Source organism: Neoarius graeffei, chromosome 13 (assembly GCF_027579695.1).
Source record: "Neoarius graeffei isolate fNeoGra1 chromosome 13, fNeoGra1.pri, whole genome shotgun sequence".
Lineage (NCBI taxonomy): Eukaryota > Metazoa > Chordata > Actinopteri > Siluriformes > Ariidae > Neoarius > Neoarius graeffei.
The window spans coordinates 33,477,575-33,501,612 of NC_083581.1; the positions used below are offsets into that span (position 1 = coordinate 33,477,575).

The 24,038-nt window shown below is 39.1% G+C and overlaps 1 protein-coding gene across 6 annotated transcripts in view; it reads right to left on the bottom strand.

Annotated features, from left to right (window-relative positions):
• Positions 1–1,666: 1,666 nt before the first annotated feature.
• The window catches only part of acap3a (ArfGAP with coiled-coil, ankyrin repeat and PH domains 3a), a 213,213-nt gene continuing 190,841 nt past the window's right edge, over positions 1,667–24,038 (bottom strand). For 3 of the 6 annotated variants that reach the window (XM_060937600.1, XM_060937603.1, XM_060937599.1), the window contains exons 25-27: positions 6,950–6,989; positions 6,444–6,546; positions 1,667–3,932 (exon numbers count right to left, since the gene is read on the bottom strand). In XM_060937600.1, the coding sequence (XP_060793583.1) occupies positions 6,486–6,546; positions 6,950–6,989 (101 nt within the window). In that variant the 3' untranslated portion in view covers positions 1,667–3,932; positions 6,444–6,485. Of the gene's footprint in view, positions 3,933–6,439; positions 6,547–6,949; positions 6,990–24,038 lie in introns of those variants that run through there. The other 3 variants (XM_060937602.1, XM_060937601.1, XM_060937604.1) reach the window with 2 other exon arrangements.

The window sequence follows — 24,038 nt, forward strand, 5'->3', positions numbered from 1 at the left end:
TCTCCATCCAGCATCCAGTCACTAAAAGAGGTCATTGTTGAAGAATGGAAAAAGATTGATGTTGCAAAATGTCGCCAACTTGTTCATTCCATGCCTAGAAGACTTGGTGCTGTCATTAAAAATCATGGAGGCCATACAAAGTAGTAGTTTTTGTTGTGGGGTGTACTCATTTTTGCACCACCCTAATTTGATTAAAACTGAAAAATGTGTAATCTAAGTTATATTATTAACCTTACTTTCACGTTATAAGTTAAACAGATGCTATATTAAACTTTGTCTTTTCAACATTTTGGAAATTGTTTGTGTTCATTGAGATATTGTTTAAAATGTTACTTTTCAAAGGGGGTGTACTCATTTACGCTGAGCGCTGTATATGCTCTGTGATTGAGCTCTAATCAGGAACAGGTGCATGGTAATTAGTCCTAATGGTGCTGTGTTCTCCACGCTCCAACGTGCGTGGACTTGAGAGATGGAACCAGATAACTGTTTGACATCAAGTTTGATATTCAGTAGTAAATATATAGTACTGATATAAAGTGAAAGCGCTGGTTCACTGCTGTCCACCAGGCACCCAGCAGAGTCACACTATAATAAATGTCGTGGTGTTGTTTCTGGCGCATGTCATGTGGTGTCAAAGAAAGGAATAAATATGCATTCATAACTGTGATGTGTATCTCATTATTGCTATCACTGTCACAAGACAATGCAGCAATTTACTGACGTGAAATACACGACACTACACAATTTGATGGTTCGTATGCTATAATATTATTTTGTTATTCTGATGAGTGTATTTTGCTCATACACTCATCAGGAGCTCCGCTTTTAAGCACTGCCTAATATATATATATATATATATATATATATATATATATATATATATATATATATATAGATAGATAGATAGATAGATAGATATAGATATATATAGATATATATATATATATATATAGAGAGAGAGATTCCACGCTTACGGGTACTGAAATGGGGACATGAACTTATTTTTAAAAATTCACCTAAAATCATTTCTTTTTTTTTTACCATCAGGTCACAAAACATGTAATCTTTAATGAATGATATGTTAAAAGATAACTTTAATTTTCTGAGATGTAATAAAAACATATTTATATGCCAAAGTCAGAACGTAACAGAAGTGTTGTGGACATATATATTCTCAATTTTAACAATGTAGAATTACTTTTTGAAACATAGGAAGGTGATGTTTTAGCAAATATAATTAATAAACATGTGTAGTAGAATAAACATACACATTCTTTCAATAAGATTAACATGGTATATAGCTAGATTGTAATTAATTTGTAACAGACGCGAGATGGACAATCGTAACAGAAGTAATGTAACAGACATCATTTTGGAACTCATAGGCTTGACTTTGGCATATAAATATGTTTTTATTACATCTCAGAAAATTAAAGATATCTTTTAACATATCATTCATTAAAGATTACATGTTTTGTGACCTGATGGTAAAAAAAGAAATGGTTTTAGGTGAATTTTTAAAAATAAGTTCATGTCCCCATTTCAGTACCCATAAGCGTGGAATCACTCATTTTATATATATATATATATATATATATATATATATATATATATATATATAAAACCCTTACGTTGAGATGCCACACATCAAAACCAGACACAGAGGTTTATTTTAGTTTTATTTATTTTTGTTACAAAATACCACAAGTTTCATGATATATTAGCATTTTGCATCTAAAAATGTACAACATCTGCTACTGAGTTCCCATCGAGTTCCTTTATGGTAACTGTACAGAATAAAGAGCAGGACCAATGTCGGACTACACCAGCATAGTCATCACTGAACATCACACTTCGCACCCAACGCAACCGGAAAGGAGCTTAAGACAAACTAGATCTACAGTCGTGGCCAAAAGTTTTGAGACTGACACAAATTTTGGTTTTCACAAAGATTGCTGCTTCGGTGTTTTTTAGATCTTTTTGTCGGATGTTTCTATGGTATACTGAAGTACAATTATAAGCGTTTCATAAGTTTCAAAGGCTTTTATTGACAAATGCATCAAGTTTATGCAAAGAGTCAGTATTTACAGTGTTGACCCTTCTTTTTCAAGACTCCTGCAATTCACCCTGGCACGCTGGATATCAGCTTCTGGGCCAAATCCTGACTGATGGCAACCCATTCTTGCATAGTCAGCGCTTGGAGTTTATCACAATTTTTGGGTTTTTGTTTGTCCACTTGCTTTTTGAGGATTGACTACAGGCTCTCAATGGGCTTAAAATCTGCATGGCCATGGACCCAAAATTTCAATGTTTTGTTCCCGAAGCCACTTAGTTATCACTTTTGCCTTGACATGGTGCTCCATCATGCTGGAAAAGGCATTGTTCATCACCAAATTGCTCCTGGATCGTTGGGAGAAGTTGCTCTTGAAGGATGTTTTGATACCATTCTTTATTCATGGCACTGTTCTTAGGCAAAATTGTGAGTGAGCCCAGTCCCTTGGATGAGACACGACCCCACACATGAATAGTCTCAGGATGTTTTACTGTTGGCATGAGACAGGACTCATGGCAGCGCTCAACTTTGCTTCTCTGGACAATCATTTTTCCAGACGTCCCAAACAGTCTGAAGGGGGCTTCATCAGAGAAAATAACTTTACCCCAGTCCTCTGCAGTCCAATCCCTGTACTTTCTGCAGAAGTCCCTTCTTGACACCAGGCCATCCTTCAAAAGTCTTCGCCTCACTGTGCGTGCAGACGCACTCACACCTGCCTGCTGCCATTCCTGAGCAAGCGCTGCACTGGTGGTGACCCGATCCCGTAGCCGAATCCTCTTTAGGAGACGGTCCTGACATTTGTTGGACTTTCTTGGGCGCCCTGAAGCCTTCTTCACAGCAATTGAACCTCTGTCCTTGTTCTTGATGATCCGATAAACGGTTGATTTAGGTGCAACATCCTTGCCTATGGAGCTCTTTTGATGCAAAGCAATGATGACTGACTTGGAGGTAACCATGGTTAACCGAACAAGACAATGATTTCAAGCACCACCCCCATTTTAAAGCAACCACTCTGCTCTATCAGCATGACAGAGTGATATCAACCGCCGTGCCCTCCTTAACACTTTCTCCTGAGCTAACGAGAAGATCACTGAAATGATGTTAGCAGGTCATTTTGTGGCAGGGCTAAAATGCAGTGGAAATGGGGTTTTTCTGATTAAGTTCATTTTCATGGCAAGGAAGGACTGTGCAATTAATTGCAATTCATCCGATGGCTTTTCATAACAATCTAGAGTCTATGCAAATTGCCACCATAAAAACTGAAGCAGCAAACTTTGTGAAAACCAAAATTTGTGTCAGTCTCAAAACTTTTGGCCACGATGGTACACGATACTGCCAACTGCGATTCATTAGCAAGTTTGTTTGAATTTAAAAAAAAAGAAAAGAAAAATAAGCAAAGGGAATAAATGCATTGAGACAAGAGCAAAAAGTGCAATTCTTCTTCTTCTTCTTCGTACATACATGCAGCCATGAACTAAAGAAGAAATCCTATCCTGTATAATAACTGTAGCGATGTGAGCTTTAATATTCACTATTCTCCAAAAGTTTAAACTGTAATAAAATACAAAATACTCCAGAAAGAAAAAAAAAATTCTGCAGGTAAAATGCAAAAGAAAATGAAGGATAAGTCCAGCTGATCCCCATAAAATCATTAAAGCTTACAAAACAATATTGCTATAAAGGAACTTTTGTACATTTCAAACATTCAAATGAGCGCGTTTGTAACTGATTCTATTCCAGCGGCGGCATCTTTACCGCTTCCAGAAACTTTTTTTATTTGCTAACTCTGTGTCAATAATCCGGCTTTATAACTCGAGCCTGCATGTGAACGATGAAGTTCAGTCTCTTTTCAGGTCCACGGGAAAACGTCCATCAAACTCTGGATGAAAAGAAAGAAAAGATTTCAGTTTGCAGGAAGGTGGATTGATTGATTATATTTCAGCAAATCAGTCATTTTAAAACCACACCGACCCTGAATAGGATTCCAGTCCCAGTGTAAAACCTCGATCCAAGCTTGTAGTACTCGAGTCTGACTCATGCCTTAATTTTAAGGACTTGTGATTCGACTTAGACTTCAGCACTGATGACTCGGACTCGTGTATTAACTGCATTCGGACTCGTGAATTGGAGATGAGGACTCGGGTTTTTTCTTTATTTTTTGTAACATGCCATAATTTGGCATGAGATATTTCTACAGTGGGGAAAACAAGTATTTGATCCCTTGCTGATTTTGTTGGTTTACCCACTAAGAAAGACTTGATCAGTCTGTAATTTTAATGGTAGGTGTATTCTAACATGTGGAAACAGAATATCACAAAGAAAATCAAGAAAATAACTTAAATATCTATATTAATTTATTTGTATTTTATTGAGAAAAAGAAGTATTTGATCCCCTAGTAACCATCAAGAGTTCTTGTTAATACAGACAAGTTAGACTCTCCAAATTACCTTGTCACCTAAATTGAAGACACCTGATATCACTAATGACTTGTATAAAAGCCACCTGGCCACAGAATCAATCAGTTTGTCAGACTCCAAACTCTCCAACATGGGAAAGACTAAAGAGCTTTCTGTGGATTTAAGGGAGAAGATTGTAGGCCTGCACAAGACCGGTATGGGCTACAAAACCATTAGCAAGAAGCTGGGCGTTAAGGTGACAACTGTTGGTGCAATTGTGTGCAAGTACAAGACTCACAACATGATCATCAATCGACCTAGGTCTGGGGCTCCAAACAAGAGCTCACCTCGTGGGGTTTCCAGGATCATGAGAACGGTGAGAAATAGACCTAATACAACACGGGCAGAGTTAGTAGATGATCTTAAAGCAGCTGGAATCACAGTCACCAAGCAAACAGTTGGTAACACTTTACACTGCAATGGTCTAACATCTTGTAGTGCTCGCAAAGTACCCCTGCTTAAGAAAGCACATGTGCAGGCCCGCCTGAACTTTGCCAATGAACATCTGAATGACTTGGAGAGTGACTGGGAGAAGGTGTTATGGTCAGATGAGACCAAAATTGAGCTCTTTGGCATCAATTCAACCCGTCGTGTCTGGAGGGAGAGACATGCTGCTTATGACCCCAAGAACACCATCCCCACTGTCAAGCATGGAGGTGGTAACATTATGCTTTGGGGGTGTTTTTCTGCACAGGGCACAGGGCTACTTCACCGTATCAATGGGAGGATGGACGGAGCCATGTACCGTAAAATCCTAAGTGAAAACCTCCTTCCCTCTGCCAGGAAGCTTAAAATGGGTTGTGGATGGGTCTTCCAGCAGGATAATGACCCAAAGCATACAGCCAAGGCAACCAAGGAATGGCTGAAGAAGAAACATATCAAGGTCATGGAGTGGCCCAGCCAGTCTCCGGACCTGAATCCTATAGAAAATCTATGGAGAGAGCTGAAGCTCAGAGTTGCCAAGCGACAGCCACGGAATCTTGATGATTTAGAGGTCATTTGCAAAGAAGAGTGGACCAAAATTCCTCCTAATATGTGCAGAAACCTGGTCATCAACTACAAAAAACATCTGACCTCTGTGCTTGCTAATAAGGTGTTTGCCACAAAATACTAAGTCCTTTTGGCAAGAGGGTTCAAATACTTATTTTCCTCAATAAAATTCAAATAAATTAATACAAATTGTTTAAAGTCGATTTCTTGATTTTCTTTGTGATATTCTGTCTCAGCATGTTAGACTACACCTACCATTAATATTACAGACTGATCGAGTCTTTCTTAGTGGGTAAACCAACAAAATCAGCAAGGGATCAAATACTTGTTTTCCCCACTGTATCTACATTAATTTTTGTACATATTTCGTACAAGCGAATGCACATCCACCTGTTCGTACGTCATGTTGAGGAACAAACTTACGTTAACGGCTCTAAAATGCCTGGAGAGACGCCCCTAGGATTGTCCGCTTTGCTTAGACAGACTTCTCGTGCAGTGGGAAAAAATGCACTGCGATGTGTTCCATATGTAGAAGAACTATCGAGGAGACGACGGGGACGACCTCGAACTTCAATAATCATTTGGTGAGACCACACCCAGAGAAGGAAGTGACACGCTATGGTCATTGCTCTGTTGATAGTGGGCGGGGTTTGCTTGCTGAGCGATGAACTAGCTAGTGTTAACCCTCTCATGTTATTTGCCCTGTTGATAGTGGGCGGGGCTTGTGTTGGAAGTGGACTTGACTCAGACTCAACTTGAAATTTTCTTTGGACTTGACTCGGACTTGAACACTGTGGACTTGAGACTGGACTTGGACTCGAGGTTTAGTGACTCGACTACAACACTGCCTCTATCACAGGATACAGTACGCAAGTATAGCGCCTTTCTGAACGCACCGTCAATGAGCAGCTCCGGCCAGACAGTAGCGCATGGTGGGAGTTACCTGAAGGAGTGGCGAAAGTGAATGCTCCTGCGCTTCAGCTTCTCAGGGTTGTGAGATGCCATGTGGGAAAATTCGCGGAAGATGTCCAAATATGTGGTGTCGCCTAGAAGAGGAGGGAAAGACAAGCATGTGTTTAGGAGACACTCAGGAAATCAACATATCTGTTTCAATAATGATATGATGCAGACTAACAGTATTAAAAAAAATTAATAATAATAATCATGATAATAAACACGAAGCACATCCTCCAGTATAATACTGTACAGATATTCTACTGATTTCAATTTTTTTTCTTTTTTGGGTAATCACACATGATATAACTGAGGAATTAAACACTTGGGGACATGCTGGTTTAAGAAAATAATCAATGATGAGAACGTTGATGATTAACATGTTATAGAAGTGCTTTATTCCTCTTATTAATTATTAGTATAAATCTGGAGGTGATTATAGGAAATTGCGTGTGCTGATTGGTTGAGAAATTCGGGCTATTTCTAAATAATCACCTCCAGCGACTCCGCAAAATGACGGCCAATCGCTGTGTCACTGTAAGTGAAGAAGAATTACAGATTATGAAAGAAAACGCTGTTCCTAAAAGCACTAAAGATGCAGCAAAGTTTGGTCTAAAACTATTCAAAGGTAAGGTGGAATTGTGATTTATTTGATCTGTTTCAAAACAAAGTATTTTATGTGACTCGGCATAGATAAGTGACAAGTCTGCGCCGCGCCGTTATGACATTTGCATCAATGATTTTTTAAGAGGATTTAAAAAAAATAATCACCTGTGTGTTTATACGCAAACAATTATCCGCCTCAGGCTCAGTGAATATCGGTGAACAATAACCCCAGCTTCATCTCTGTTATTATTCACTGATATTCACTTCACCTACAGCGAATAATTGCTTATTATTCTCTCCACATTCTCTGGATATGAGCAATCACATGCTCTGATTGGCGACTCTACTACTCGGCTATCAGCTCATATACGGTGAGTAGAGAAAAACAAAATGGCAGAGCGTGTTGCTGAAACAATCGAGGACGAAATATAAACTCTACTCGAAAACAAAACCCCCAAAATACAAAAAAAGCAACAAAATATGGAATAAAGTATTTGATGATAAGAACATTCTTTTATTTTTCAAGAATTATCATCATAGCATTTTTCACAAATTGTTACTGTCATTTTGGCGGTTTGTTTACATTCTAAGTGGAAATGATTTTGTTGGACATTTTGTATAAAGTTTTTAGTTATCGAATTTGCAAAAAATAAAAAATGTTCCATTTCTCAAAATCCAGTGAACGTCGATAGAATAAAACAGTTATTTCACTCAATCTCATCATACATGGCTTATAGCCAACTCGGTGCTACGCGCTTCGTCAGCTATCAGCTCATCTACGACTAGATTTTGTGGAATAACTGTTTAATAGACAACACGTCTCATATCCATTTATAGTGCCTTGCAAAAATATTCATCCCCCTTGGTTTTTGTCCTATTTCGTTGCATTACAAGCTGCCATTAAAATTGATTTTTGGAGGGTTAGCACCATTTGATATACACAACATGCCTACCACTTTAAAGGTGCACATTGTTGTTTTATTGTGACACAAACAATAATTAAGATGAAAAAACCGAAATCTGGAGTGTGCATAGATATTCACCCCCTTTCGTATGAAACCCCTAAATAAGAGCTGGTCCAACCAATTCACTTCATAAGTCACATAATTAGTTGATTAAGATCCACCTGTGTGCAATCAAAGTGTCACATGATCGGTCACATGATGTCTGTATAAATCACCCTGTTCTGGAAGGACCCTGACTCTGTAATGCTACTAAGCAAGCAACATGAAAACCAAGGAGCCTCCAAACAGGTCAGAGACAAAGTTGTGGAGAAGTATAGATCAGGGTTGGGTTATAAAAAATGTCCCAAACTTTGAATATCCCACAGAGCACCATTAAATCCATTATAGCAAAATGGAAAGAATATAGCACCACTACAAACCTGACAAGAGAAGGCCGTTCACCAAAACTCACAGACCGGGCAAGGAGGGCATTAATCAGAGATGCAACAAAGACGCCAAAGATAACACTGAAGGAGCTGCAAAGATCCACAGCGGAGATGGGAGGATCTGTCCATAGGACCACTTTAAACTGTACACTCCACAGAGCGGGGCTTTATGGAAGAGTGGCCAGAAAAAAGCCATTGCTTAAGAAAACACGTTTGGAGTTTGCCCAACAGCATGTGGCAGACTCCCCAAACACATGGAAGAAGATTCTCTGGTCAAATGAGACTAAAATTTCTCTTTTTGGCTATCATGGGAAATGCCATGTGTGGTACAAACCCAACACCCTGAGAACACCATTCCTACAGTGAAGCATGGTGGTGGCAGCATCATACTGTGGGGATGTTTTTCATCTGCAGGGACAGGAAAGCTGGTCAGGACTGAAGGAAAGATGGATGGCACTAAATACAGGGCAATTCTGGAGGAAAACCTGTTTGAGTCGGCCAGAGGTTTGAGACTGGGACGAAGGTTCATGTTCCAGCAGGACAATGACCCTAAACATACTGCTAAAGCTACACTGGAGTGCTTTAAAGGGAAACATTTAAATGTCTTGGAATGGCCTCATCAAAGCCCAGACCTCAATCCAATTGAGAATCTGTAGCATAACTTGAAGATTGCTGCCCACCAACACAACCCATCTAACTTGAAGGAGTTGGCGCAGTTTTGCCTTGAGGAATGGGCAAAAATCCCAGTGGTTCCATGTGCTAAGCTAATAGAGACATACCCCAAGAGACTTGCAGCTGTCACTGCAGCAAAAGGTGGCTCTATAAAGTATTGACTTTGGGGGGGGGGGTGAATACCTACAGTATGTACACTCCAGGTTTCTGTTTTTTCATCTTAATTATTGTTTGTGTCACAATAAAACATTTTTCACCTTTAAAGCGGTAGGCACGTTGTGTAAATCAAATGGTGTGAATCTCCCAAAAATCCATTTTAATTCCAGCTTGTAATGCGACAAAACAAGACAAACACCAAGGGGGATGAATACTTTTGCAAGACACTGGAATTCTTCATTTATCTAATGATTATTATTATTATTATTATTATTATTATATTTTTAGCTTGTATTTTTATTTGGCATTGAAATATAAAACCGGTTGCTTTTAGTTTACATTCCTGATGTCTTTTCAAGAAACACGTCCCCGTTTTGAATGATTTTAAGTGGCTATAAAAATGAAGACGTGAAGAAATGAGCTAGCTGTCGAACTGTAACTGCAATTATCAAACTATTATTTAAATTTTTCCTGCATATAAAATGTTGCAATTTTTCATAATTTGATGCTGTCGTTATATGTTGTTGCTGTCATCTAGTCAAAAGCAGAGGCCCCAGAGAAGAATAAAAACAGAATTTTACTATAAAAACACTAACACGTCAATATGCTAATAAAATAAAAATAATAAAATATTAAACCATATTCAAACCACTGCAATATCTATACATTGCGCTGTAAGAGAAGAGGCTCGGGATTTAAGACATGATATAATTTTCCATTATTATTAACACGTTATTTTAAGCTTTTTCACTGTAATAAATGCATTTCATGGCAACATTATTGATATGAAAACATTGTTCATTTGACGGTAGATTGCGTTTCCTCATCCCTCTGAAGTTAACTGATGGTTACACAACTGCTAGTACAACATACGACATACTTCAGAATTGTTTTGAACGTGAATATGACTTATCAAGTGCATCACATAGATGTTGATTTGAAACTGTTGGTCAAGCCAGCTGTGATAGAAGTCAGAGTGCACATATATACAGTAGTTTATGGTAACTATCTTCAGGTGGCGATGCTACAAATCGGCTGTGAATTCTCAATATTGTTCAAATGGTGTATAACGGGCCGTTTCAAGACTGTAATATTTTTTCAAATGAGCAAATTCATCACACCACTATTTTGTATTGCAACGATATTTTGTTTCATGCCTTCTATGCTTAGCATAAATGCTAAACAGCTGTTTAGTGGCTGAACTGATATTTAAGTAAAACTTGTAGAAATATTTGTATTTAAAAGTGTATATTCTTAATTTATACAGTACGTTTGTTGTGGCAGGTGTGTTTATAGAGACAATGTGAGGACAACATTAGCTAGTTTTACAACCTCAATTCCAAAAAAGTTGGAACACTGTGTACGTAAACCATAAATAAAAACAGAATGTGAAAAGATTTGCAAATCATGGAAACCCTATATTTCACTGGAAATAGTACAAAGACAACATATCAAATGTTGAAACTGAGAAATTTTATTGTTTTTTGAAAAATATTTGCTCATTTCGAATTTGATGTCAACAACACGTTTCCGAAAAGTTGGGACGGGTCAACAAAAGACTGAAAAAGTTGTGCAATGCAAAACAAACAAAAAACCCAAAAAACAAAAACTAATTTGGTTAATTGTCAACAGGTCAGTAAGATGATTGGGTATAAAAAGAGCATCCCAGAGAAACGGAGTCTCTCAGAAGTAAAGATGGGGAGGGGTTCACTGCACTGTGAAATACTGCGTGGGCAAACAGTGCAACAATTTAAGAATAACGTTCCTCAATGTAAAATTACAGTACAAAGAATTTGGGGATCACATCATCTATGGTACATAATATCATTAAAAGATTCAGAGAATCTGGAGAAATCTCTGTCTGCAAGAGACAAGGCTGAAAACTGACACTGGATGCCTGTGATCTTCAGTCCCTCAGGCGACACTGCATTAAAAGCAGACACGTGTCTGTAGTGGAAATCACTGTATGGGCTCAGGAACACTTCAGAAAACCATCGTCTGTGAAAACAGTTCATTACTGCATCCACAAATGCAAGTTAAACCCAGATATAAACAACATCCAGAAACATCGCCACCTTCTCTGGGCCTGAACTCTTTTACGATGGACTGAGGCGAAGTGGAAAATTGTCTCGAGGTCTGACAAATCAAAAGTAGAAATTCTTTTTAGAAAATCATGGACACCACGTCCTCCAGGCTAAAGAGGAGAGGGACCATCCGGCTTGCTATCAGTGCACAGTTCAAAAGCCAGCATCTGTGATGGTATGAGGGTGCATTAGTGCACATGACATGGGCAGCTTGTACATCTGGGAAGGCATCATTAATGCTGAATGATATACAGTGGTGCTTGAAAGTTTGTGAACACTTTAGAATTTTCTATATTTCTGCATAAATATGACCTAAAACATCATCAGATTTTCACACAAGTCCTAAAAGTAGATAAAGAGAACCCAGTTAAACAAATGAGACAAAAATATTATACTTGGTCATTTATTTATTGAGGAAAATGATCCAATATTACATATCTGTGAGTGGCAAAAGTATGTGAACCTTTGCTTTCAGTATCTGGTGTGACCCCCTTGTGCAGCAATAACTGCAAGTAAACATTTGCGGTAACTGTTGATCAGTCCTGCACACCGGCTTGGAGGAATTTTAGCCCATTCCTCCATACAGAACAGCTTCAACTCTGGGATGTTGGTGGGTTTCCTCACATGAACTGCTCGCTTCAGGTCCCTCGCAACATTTTGATTGGATTAAGGTCAGGACTTTGACTTGGCCATTCCAAAACATTAACTTTATTCTTCTTTAACCATTCTTTGGTAGAAAGACTTGTGTGCTTAGGGTCGTTGTCTTGCTGCATGACCCACCTTCTCTTGAGATTCAGTTCATGGACAGATGTCCTGACATTTTCCTTTAGAATTCGCTGGTATAATTCAGAATTCATTGTTCCATCAATGATGGCAAGCCATCCTAGCCAAGATGCAGCAAAACAGGCCCAAACCATGATACTACCACCACCATGTTTCACAGATGGGATAAGGTTCTTATGCTGGAATGCAGTGTTTTCCTTTCTCCAAATATAATGCTTCTCATTTAAACCAAAAAGTTCTATTTTGGTCTCATCCATCCACAAACATTTTTCCAATAGCCTTCTGGCTTGTCCACGTGATCTTTAGCAAACTGCAGATGAGCAGCAATGTTCTTTTTGGAGAGCAGTGGCTTTCTCCTTGCAACCCTGCCATGCACGCCATTGTTGTTCAGTGTTCTCCTGATGGTGGACTCATGAACATTAACATGATCCAATGTGAGAGAGGCCTTCAGTTGCTTAGAAGTTACCCTGGGGTTCTTTGTGACTTCACTGACTCTTACACGACTTGCTCTTGGAGTGATCTTTGTTGGTCGACCACTCCCGGGGAGGGTAACAATGGTCTTGAATGTCCTCCATTTGTACACAACCTGTCTGACTGTGGCTTGGTGGAGTCCAAACTCTTTAGAGATGGTTTTGTAACCTTTTCCAGCCTGATGAGCATCAACAATGCTTTTTCTGAGGTCCTCAGAAATCTCCTTTGTTTGTGCCATGATGCAGTTCTACAAACGTGTGTTGTGAAGCTCAGACTTTGATAGATCCCTGTTCTTTAAATAAAACAGGGTGCCCACTCACACCTGATTGTCATCCCATTGATTATAAAAACACCTGACTCTAATTTCACCTTCAAATTAACTGCTAATCCTAGAGCAGGGGTGTCAAACCTGATCCATAAAGGGCCGTGTGGCTGCAGGTTTTCATTCCAGCCATGCAGCAGCACCCTGATTTGGCTTATTCAATCAACTGACACACCCACCCTTTAATCAAGGGTGGGTGTGGCTGCAAGTATTTGACTGTGTGAAGACAGTTCAGTTGATTGAATGAGCCAAGTCAGGTGTGCTGCTGCATGGCTGGAATGAAAACCTGCAGCCACAAGGCCCTTTATGGATCAGGTTTGACACCCCTGTCCTAGAGGTTCACATACTTTTGCCACTCACAGATATGTAATATTGGATCATTTTCCTAAATAAATAAATGACCGAGTATAATACTTGTGTCTCATTTTTTTAACTGGGTTCTCTTTATCTACTTTTAGGACTTGCGTGAAAATCTGACTATGTTTTAGGCCATATTTATGCAGAAATATAGAAAATTCTAAAGGGTTCACAAACTTTCAAGCACCACTGTATATACACGTTTCAGAGCAATATGCTGCCATCCAGACAAAATCTTTTTCAGGGAAGGCCTTCCTTCTTTCAGCAAGACAATGCCAAACCGCTTTCTGCACATATTAAAACTGCATGGCTCTGTAGTAAAAAAGAGTCCAGGTGCTGAACTGGCCTGCCTGCAGTCCAGACCTGTCTACCATTTAAAACATTTGGCGCATTATGAAGCACAAAATACGACAAAAGAGACTCTGAACTGTTGAGCAACTGAAATTGTATATCAGGCAAGAACGGGACAACATTTCTCTTTCAAAATGACAGCAATTGTGCTCCTCGGTTCCCAAACGTTTACAGAGTGTTGTTAAAAGTGGAGGTGATGCAACACAGTGACAAACATGCCCCTGCCCCGACTTTTTTAAATTGTGCTGCTGACATCAAATTCAAAATGAGCATATATTTTTCAAAAAAACAATACAATTTCTCAGTTTCAACATTTGATATATTGTCTTTGTACCATTTTCAATGAAATATAGCATTTCCATGATTTGCAAATGACCGCATTCTGTATATTTACAGTTTACATAGCGTTCCAGTTTTTTGGAACTGGGGTTGTATTTATTCCCCTTGGTTTCTATTGGCTTTTGGTGAAAGAATTAAAGATGACATTGATGTGATTCAAACAATTAAACACCGTTATGTTGTTTTCCCTTCAGTGTTTGCTGCTGCTAAACCGTACATGCTGGTAGAAAAGCGTCACCTAGACGTCTGGAATAATTAAATAACGGACAGCAAAAGTGCATTTATTTTACAACCCTGATTCCAAAAAAGTTGTGACAAAGTACAAATTGTAAATAAAATCGGAATGCAATAATTTACAACTCTCAAAAACTGATATTGTATTCACAATAGAACATAGACAACATATCAAATGTCGAAAGTGAGACATTTTGAAATTTCATGCCAAATATTGGCTCATTTGAAATTTCATGACAGCAACACATCTCAAAAAAGTTGGGACAAGGGCAATAAGAGGCTGGAAAAGTTAAAGGTACAAAAAAGGAACAGCTGGAGGACCAAATTGCAACTCATTAGGTCAATTGGCAATAGGTCATTAACATGACTGGGTATAAAAAGAGCATCTTGGAGTGGCAGCAGCTCTCAGAAGTAAAGATGGGAAGAGGATCACCAATCCCCCTAATTCTGCGCCGACAAATAGTGGAGCAATATCAGAAAGGAGTTCGACAGTGTAAAATTGCAAAGAGTTTGAACATATCATCATCTACAGTGCATATACAGTGCATCATCAAAAGATTCAGAGGATCTGGAAGAATCTCTGTGCGTAAGGGTCAAGGCCGGAAAACCATACTGGGTGCCCGTGATCTTCGGACCCTTAGACGGCACTGCATCACATACAGGCATGCTTCTGTATTGGAAATCACAAAATGGGCTCAGGAATATTTCCAGAGAACATTATCTGTGAACACAATTCACCGTGCCATCCGCCGTTGCCAGCTAAAACTCTATAGTTCAAAGAAGAAGCCGTATCTAAACATGATCCAGAAGCGCAGACGTCTTCTCTGGGCCAAGGCTCATTTAAAATGGACTGTGGCAAAGTGGAAAACTGTTCTGTGGTCAGACGAATCAAAATTTGAAGTTCTTTATGGAAATCAGGGACGCCGTGACATTTGGACTAAAGAGGAGAAGGACAACCCAAGTTGTTATCAGCGCTCAGTTCAGAAGCCTGCATCTCTGATGGTATGGGGTTGCATTAGTGCGTGTGGCATGGGCAGCTTACACATCTGGAAAGACACCATCAATGCTGAAAGGTATATCCAGGTTCTAGAGCAACATATGCTCCCATCCAGACGACATCTCTTTCAGGGAAGACCTTGCATTTTCCAACATGACAATGCCAAACCACATACTGCATCAATTACAGCATCATGGCTGTGTAGAAGAAGGGTCCGGGTACTGAACTGGCCAGCCTGCAGTCCAGATCTTTCACCCATAGAAAACATTTGGTGCATCATAAAACGGAAGATACGACAAAAAAAGACCCAAGACAGTTGAGCAACTAGAATCCTACATTAGACAAGAATGGGTTAACATTCCTATCCCTAAACTTGAGCAACTTGTCTCCTCAGTCCCCAGACGTTTACAGACTGTTGTAAAGAGAAAAGGGGATGTCTCACAGTGGTAAACATGGCCTTGTCCCAACTTTTTTGAGGTGTTGTTGTCATGAAATTTAAAATCACCTAATTTTTCTCTTTAAATGATTCATTTTCTCAGTTTAAACATTTGATATGTCATCTATGTTCTATTCTGAATAAAATATGGAATTTTGAAACTTCCACATCATTGCATTCCGTTTTTATTTACAATTTGTACTTTGTCCCAACTTTTTTGGAATCGGGGTTGTAAAAGATACTAAAAATATCTGTATAACTAGGATGTATCAAGTTTACTTTTTTCCACTGCTAATTTGTGAAGTGTTTTCCTATCTGTTAATTATAATGAGAGGGGAATGAAGTGAACACAGTTAGTCGTATACGTAAATACTGAATTAGTGTGACTAAAGTGAAAAACAAAAAGGCACAAAGCAGAAGAAAAAGGTTAGGAGTTCACTCACATCTTTCATTTATTTTCAGTGTATTTTGTAATCAGTTAAAAGGACAGAGAAAGCAGAGGGAGACCAGAACACGTACAGGTTTAGTTCACAGATGAAAGTGAAGTTTTAATACAATCATCAAACAAGTGATGTTACAGGAGAAGAAGAGTGCCGGCGGAGTGTGAAAGCAAGCAGAAGAGATCATATCTACAGCACAAACTTTAATACAGACTGGACTTGAATGTTATTTTTTTCCCCTCTACATTTCTTTCCAGGTTTAAATTAAATGAACGCAAATCCTTCCCTTTGTCTCCTCACTGGCAAGTGAGCACATTTATTATTATTTTTTCTTTAAATAAAAGTGCTACAAATGTTCACTGACCAGAGAGGCAAACACATGCTCACCATCCTTCTTTAAAAAAAAAAAACCAAAATGCTACATTGAAAGAAAAGCTCGATCGTGTTTTCTTCTGATGAGAGAACACAATATAATGGTCTAAAACAGGGGTGTCTAAATTTAGGTTTAGATAACAGGCCACATTACATTACACTCAGCTCAGTGTGAACTGGGCCAGAAAAAAAAAAATCAGTGAATTATTCTATTTTTTCCCCCCGATAGGGAAGTCACACTAGAGGCGGAATGAGCCGGAATGCTGTCGGAATGAAAATTCTTCGTATATTCCGGGATATTCGAAGTGCATTCTAAAAATTCTGACTGCATTCTGAGTGCGTTCCAAACATTCGGGCCCATTCTTGTGGCCGGCCCGAATGTTTTGCTCATGCTCAAAACATTCAAGGTGCATTCGAAGAAGAGAAATATTGAACGGCATTCGAAGTGTATTCGAACTGCATTCTAAATATTCTTACGGCATTCCAACAGCATTCGAAACATTCTGATCGCGTTCGAGGGAAAAATCGAAATGGCAAGCCGCTTCAAATCCTGCCAGAATGTCCTGAATGTGCCTCGAATGAGCCGGAATGCCGTCGGAATGAAAATTCTTCGTATATTCCGGGATATTCGAAGTGCATTCTAAAAATTCTGAATGCATTCTGAGTGCATTCCAAACATTCGGGCCCATTCTTGTGGTCGGCCCGAATGTTTTGCTCATGCTCAAAACATTCGAAGTGCAGTTGAAGAGGAGAAATATCGAACGGCATTCGAAGTGCATTCTAACTGCATTCTAAATATTCTTACGGCATTCCAACAGCATTCGAAACATTCTGATTGCGTTTGAGGGAAAAATCGAAATGGCAAGCCGCTTCAAATCCTGCCAGAATGTCCCGAATGTGCCTCGAATGAGCTGGAATGCTGTCGGAATGAAAATTCTTCGTATATTCCGGGATATTCGAAGTGCATTCTAAGTACGTTCAAAACATATTCGGCGGCTATTCCGGGAGCGCTCTGACTGCATTTGAGGTGAATTCGTACAGCATTCGAGGCGCCTTCCGACCAGACTTCGGGTGGTATTCGGGCAGCAATCGAACCGCACTCGTACGGCATTCAAAGTGCATTCTTAATATTCTTACTGCATTCTAGGTATTCCTACTGTGTTCCAACTACATCTGAACTGCATTCGAAAGCTAATACACCCGGGATGTGCAAGAATCATTCGAGGCGGGTTCGAAGCGCATTCTAAGTATTCGAACGGCATTCTTACAAAACTCTAAGAATGTTGGTCAGTTTGAAATTCCCGCCCGAATGTGGCACGAATTTTGAAAAATGTTTCATTCCGGCTGGTTCTGCTTGATTCCTGCTAATTCCGAATAAGTGTGACGGGGGCCTCATGGAATAACAAAAAAGATCTGTTAAATCTGTTTTTTCACTTTTCACGATTTTTCAATTCAATTATGATCTGATCTGAATTCAAAACACATATCCTAAATTGATTTCTTTAACCGTATTAAAACTTTTATCATCATATCAGTTCTGGATATATTTATATTTTCGACACTCCTGCTTTAAACTGAAAAAAAAATCTTTATCATAAGTAACAGATTTAGTATCAAGACTGGGAGAGCATGTTTTTCTCCTGATAACTTTACAGATAGAAACGTGTCTGTGGTCTTTGACAGAAAACTCGGAAAACGCAGCACCAGTCAAAAGTTTGGACACACCTTCTGACTCGATGTTTTTTCTTTAGCGTTATGAATTCAAACGCACTTCATGTCTTAAAGCTAGACGGCCTTTCGATTTCATAAAATCGGTGAAATTTAGTTCCTTCTGAAATTTGGTCATTGTGATGTGTTTATTTCTGTAATATTTCACAAAAAAATATATCAGGCCATTCTGTGGCTGGGAAGTTATTTAATTTGAGGGGATTAAAGCAAATAACGTGCATGAAATTGCTCGCTTTGTGCAGTCAAGCAGACAGAGGAAGCCCGTCTGCGCATGCGCAGGTTTACCACCTTCTTCTTTTGGGTTTTACAGCAGCTGGCATCCACAGTGTTGCATTACTGCCATCTACAGGTTTACCTTGACGGTGCACTCATTCTGTCGCTAAACGAACAGCTGATCACACCGAGGTGCTCGCTGAGCGCCGATATTTATTAGTTTGGTCCTGCGTTTCCTTTCCTTCGTATATAACATAACGTCTTTTCTTCTCGCTTTCCATTACTGTAGTCGGTCTTTCACGTCTCATTCGCGTCCTCCATTTTTCTCTCCTGTTTCAAATTTGTATCCCACAATGCCTTGTGCGAACGGGGAAAGCCCACCACGTCATGCATGACATAGTATCTTGAATTGGGTCATGGTGAAGCAGGAAAACATAGCCGAGAATTTAGGGCCACGTGTCTCTAAACTCATTAATTGTTCTATTTAAAAAAACCAAAACAAATAAAATTGGAAGTCTGCGATTCAAATTCAGTCGCTTTCACGCCATTAAACAAAAATAATTGGATGTCGGGGAAAATTCTTTTTATGATCTACACTTAAAATCTGAAAGGCGGTACAGCTTTAAAGTAATGATGGATGTCGTTTCTCTTTACTTAGTTGAGCGCTTCTTGACGTAATACTGTATGGATTACTACAGTTGTGGATGGATTAGGGCTATTTTTGATCTCAAACGCATTAAGGCGGCAAGAAATTGCACTAATTAACTTTTGACGAGGCACCTGTTAATTGAAAAGCATTCCGGGTGACGACCTCATGAAGCTGGGTAAGATAACGCCAATAGTGTGCAAAGCGTCATCAAGGTAAACGCTGGATGCGCTGAAGAATCTAAAATATCAAACACGTTTTGTTTCACACTTTTTGTTTACCACATAATTCCATACACGTTGTTGATATTATTTCATAGTTTTGATCTACAGAAAAAAAAAAAAACTCGTACAGAATGAATAGGGGTGTACAAACTTTTGCCTGGTACTGTACAACTTCCGGTGGTCTGAGTTTGGTGTAAAACTAAAGAAGAAACAATTACGCAAGGGTATATAAAAGGGAAAAAAAAAAAAACAGGTCTGAACCGCTTACAGCCCTGAGGTGTGATTACATAACCGCCATGAAGGCACTACGAAGTTCACAGAGCTTCGTAATCTGACGCTGCGTGTCCTGCTTCCTGTCATGTGATATGTACAGTTACAATATGATTACATTTTACTACGATTACATAAGTCGTAGGTAAAATTTCGAATACTATTGACGTCGGAAGCCAAATCAAAGGTACGAAGTTGACGTGCTCCTAGATCTGTACTAATCGTAGAATCACATAACGCTAAAGAGGTTTCAGAAAAACCTGTGAACTGAAATACTTCCATGCAATAGATTTATAGCGCAAAGATTACAAACGGCTGCTTTAACAGTCACTCGAGACGTTTTCAATTCAAACACCACAGACTTAACCTTGCGCAGGTAAACAAATATTTATACACATACAATCGATACAGATACAGTAGAAGTTAAAGCAAAGGGGCGACAATAACCCATGCACTACAGAGCACATAAATAAATAAATAAACAAACAAACAAACAAACAAACAAAGAAAATCAGATTCTGATCATTTCACATCCGAGTACCAGATAAATGCAGCTAAAACGTACAGGACATGAACGTACACTAGATACAGTGCTAAAGTTTTATCCCATCTGATATTTGGTTAATAATCTGTTTAGTTATGGTTTGTGTGTTATGCTTTTGGATATGAAGTGCGGTGAAAAGTTTGGGTGAAACATTGCTGCTTTAACATCTCACGACAAAGTATGCCAAGTTTAAAAAAATACTATCTCCACTGTTTCGATAAAATGATACAAAAAATACTGATTATCTCAATTTAAATAATCATTGCACCATCACTCTGGGCAGCATGTGAGAATAAAATCCGACTCGAAGCACTTCTTATCTCAAGCTAGCATCCAAAAACAAACAAAAAAGTTTTTTTGTTTTTCCCTAAAAAAAAGTGCATAATGCTTCCCTCTTAGCTCGACATAATTAACCAATGGGTTGTTTTACAATCAGGGTACAAAGTTTGTGTCGCAGGGATCCAAAATTCAAATTGATTCAAACTGGTTCTTGTACCAGTTTTTAAGTGAAGGACAAGTTAAAGAACAGATTTCAGGTAATTTTTGACGCGTGTGTGGTAGTTTTGTGTAATCTGCTATAAGATGGGTGAAACAAATGAAGTGATTCCCGGAGAGGACATTTTTTTTTTGACAATTCAGAATCCACTACTTCCATAGTGCTTTTAAATATAAGGCTGTAAGCTTTGTGTTAGTTGTCTCTAATATTTATGTCCCAATATCTTGACCACATTTTAGGATGAAAATAATCATTTTATATATGTTATTTTATATTGAAAAATTAGCTGTCTCGGAGAGGACTTTTTTTTGACACAATTACATACTAATTTGATCAAAATAGTCTGAAAACTACAGAAGCCGAGAGAGGCCCTTCATATGATCCTTTTTTTTTATTCACCTTGTTATCCCGAGATAACGACATAATTAATTCAGGATGTCGAGAAAACAACACAACTAACTCGAGATCTCGAGAAAACAAAACAATTATTCCGTGATCTTCAGAAAGCAAGACAATTATTCCGTGATCTCGAAAAAACAAAATTATTTCATGATTTCGAGAAAACAGCTGAGATTTCTAGCAGAGCTGAGACGAAGCCGGGCCAGTCTTCTGCGGAGGTGCCGCGGACTAATTTTGAAATTATCCCTTATTAAAAGACTTAATGCAATCTCTCCCTGTGTCAACCCCTGATCAAAATATTGCCTTATTAGGTGATCGATTATTCCAGACATTCTAATGACCAAAGTTGCGTCTATACAGAATGAGAAATAGCCCCAAAGTCAGCATATCACAAGTCTCGGCGTACCTGAATGAACCATTTCTCAGCTGTTTACTCGAGATCATGAAATAATTGTTTTGTTTTCTCGAGATCTCGAATTAGTTGTGTTGTTTTCTCGAGATCTTGAATTAATTATGTCGTTATCTCGGAATAACGGTTTTGTTTTCTCGAGATCTCAAATTAGTTGTGTTGTCTTCTCGAGATCCTGAATTAATTATGTCGTTATCTCGGAATAACGGTTTTGTTTTCTCGAGATCTCGAATTAGTTGTGTTGTCTTCTCGAGATCCTGAATTAATTATGTCGTTATCTCGGAATAACGGTTTTGTTTTCTCGAGATCTCAAATTAGTTGTGTTGTCTTCTCGAGATCCTGAATTAATTATGTCGTTATCTCGGAATAACGGTTTTGTTTTCTCGAGATCTCGAATTAGTTGTGTTGTCTTCTCGAGATCCTGAATTAATTATGTCGTTATCTCGAAATAACGGTTTTGTTTTCTCGAGATCTCGAATTAGTTGTGTTGTCTTCTCGAGATCCTGAATTAATTATGTCGTTATCTCGGGATAACAAGGTGAATAAAAAAAAAAGGATTATATGACGGGCCTCTCTCGGCTTCCGTAGAAAACTTACTGGCATTCAACATTAAAACTTAACTATGTTTCCAATGATATGGAACCAAATATGTGTTTTATGGTATAAAGAATGATTTAAGTGCATCCCTTTTGGAGCTACCTGTGGTCAAAAAAGCACTTTTTCTAAATGACACAAGTAATTTTGCTAAATATGACACATATTGCCATACATTCACCAAAAATAACGTCATCACCAAATGTTTTTTTGCATGGTAAATAGAGCTATCACAGGGCTACAATAAACAACCAAGTTTATTTAGTCAAGCCTTTTGATATTGAAGATAATAAGTGGTAAATGTGATTTTTAGCTTGCGTACCCTGATTGTAAAACAACCCCAATTCCTTCAGCTCTCAACAAAGACGTTTTAGTATTTACGATTTACTGTATAATACATCACAGTTATTTATATCAAGCCCACATCCCTAAGATTCATGCATTTCATAGCGGGATACCGAGTCCCTCAAGGCCCTTTAAATCCTCGAGTGCATTTAAAAATTTCAAACTGTTAGAAAAGCTACCACAAAAGCTACCGCAGGCGAATACAGAACAGCTGCCTTGAGTGTCTCAAGTTTCATTTAGTCCAGAAAAGAGGCTGAATCGTGGATACGATATGAGACTGTAAAGCCCTGACACACCAAAACACTAATGCTTGTGTCACACATCGACGTTTCAGCCTTGCGCATGTACGGCGTATCAGGATATGTGGCAGTAAGAAAGGAACGTCACAGCAGCTACGTCGCCAGCTTACAGTATGTAGCTAATACTCTAGGATGCGTAACACGATCTCCTTGTACGCCGTATTTTTAAGTCTGCTTAAAAATCCGTAGCAGCTTTGATACGTCACGTGTACGCCATGAAAACGAACGCTACGCAGCAGTGACGTTGCTCGAACGCTTATTACGCCGTGCGAACGCTTTAGTTGATGTGTCTGATGAAGGTGGCTCTGGGGCTGGCTGGGTGGATGCGGCTGATGTCATCCTTCTTCCCTTGCCCTTCTTGGGTCCTGATTCTTCGCTGGCATGATGCTTTCTTGACTATGACGAATGACAACGAACGCAGCGTGGTGCCCCCTTTTATACCCACCTGTGAATGCCGCAGATACGTCACATGTAAGAATGAAATCCTACGCCAACAAAACGGTTACGCCGCGGCAACGCATCATACGCCTCAGTACGCCATAACTTCACGTCCCTTGAACCCCATACGAACCCCAAATACGCCACACATACACCACAGGACTTTAATTTCGGACAAAATACGCCTCATTTCTTGGCGTTTGAGCCACACGCCGCTTACGCGGCAAGATACGAGACAGTGTGACACAAGCATAACGCCAACCTGGAAAACCTGTATAGTACGTAGCAAAGACGACTGATGTGTGTGTGTGTGTGTGTGTGTGTGTGTGTGTCCAGAGGGAAAGGACAGAACTCTCCATGCCAGTAGCTGGCAGTCAGTAAAAACAAAACAAAAACAGAAGAGAAAAACTCAAAAGTGCGTTCGAAATGGGGACAGTGCTGTCTCAGGAGGACGTCTAACAAGACAGCAAGGCATCAAGGACAGTTCGAAACTGATTGAACTCTCATTTCCTGTCTTCTAAGATGCCTTCAATCATCAATGTATCCTCAATGCTGCCTATTACCCCATAAATCTGTGCGACAGCTCCCTCGTGCACCTGAAGGGGGAAAAAAAAAAAAAAAGATGGCGGACGGAACGTTTTTGGGCTTTTTTGCTTACATTTTTGAAAAGTTACCAAGAAATAAACAGTTCTATCGTATAACCCTGTGATTGTAACCAAATGAATTACTTTGATATGATTTATGAGGCTAAGTTGTTGGTTTAGTGACGCTGCATGCTGACGTCACACTATAGCGTAAATTCTATCCTAAAAGATCATTCAAAATGAACGTCCTTAGAAGAGGCTTTCAGTCGAAAGTCCTGCCTGATGAGTCGCCTGGCAGCGAGGCAGCAACCTTCAGTTTCGAATTCAACCTCAATATAAAAAAGGCAGTGTCCTAAATGAGGGCATTTTAAGCCGTTATTCATCA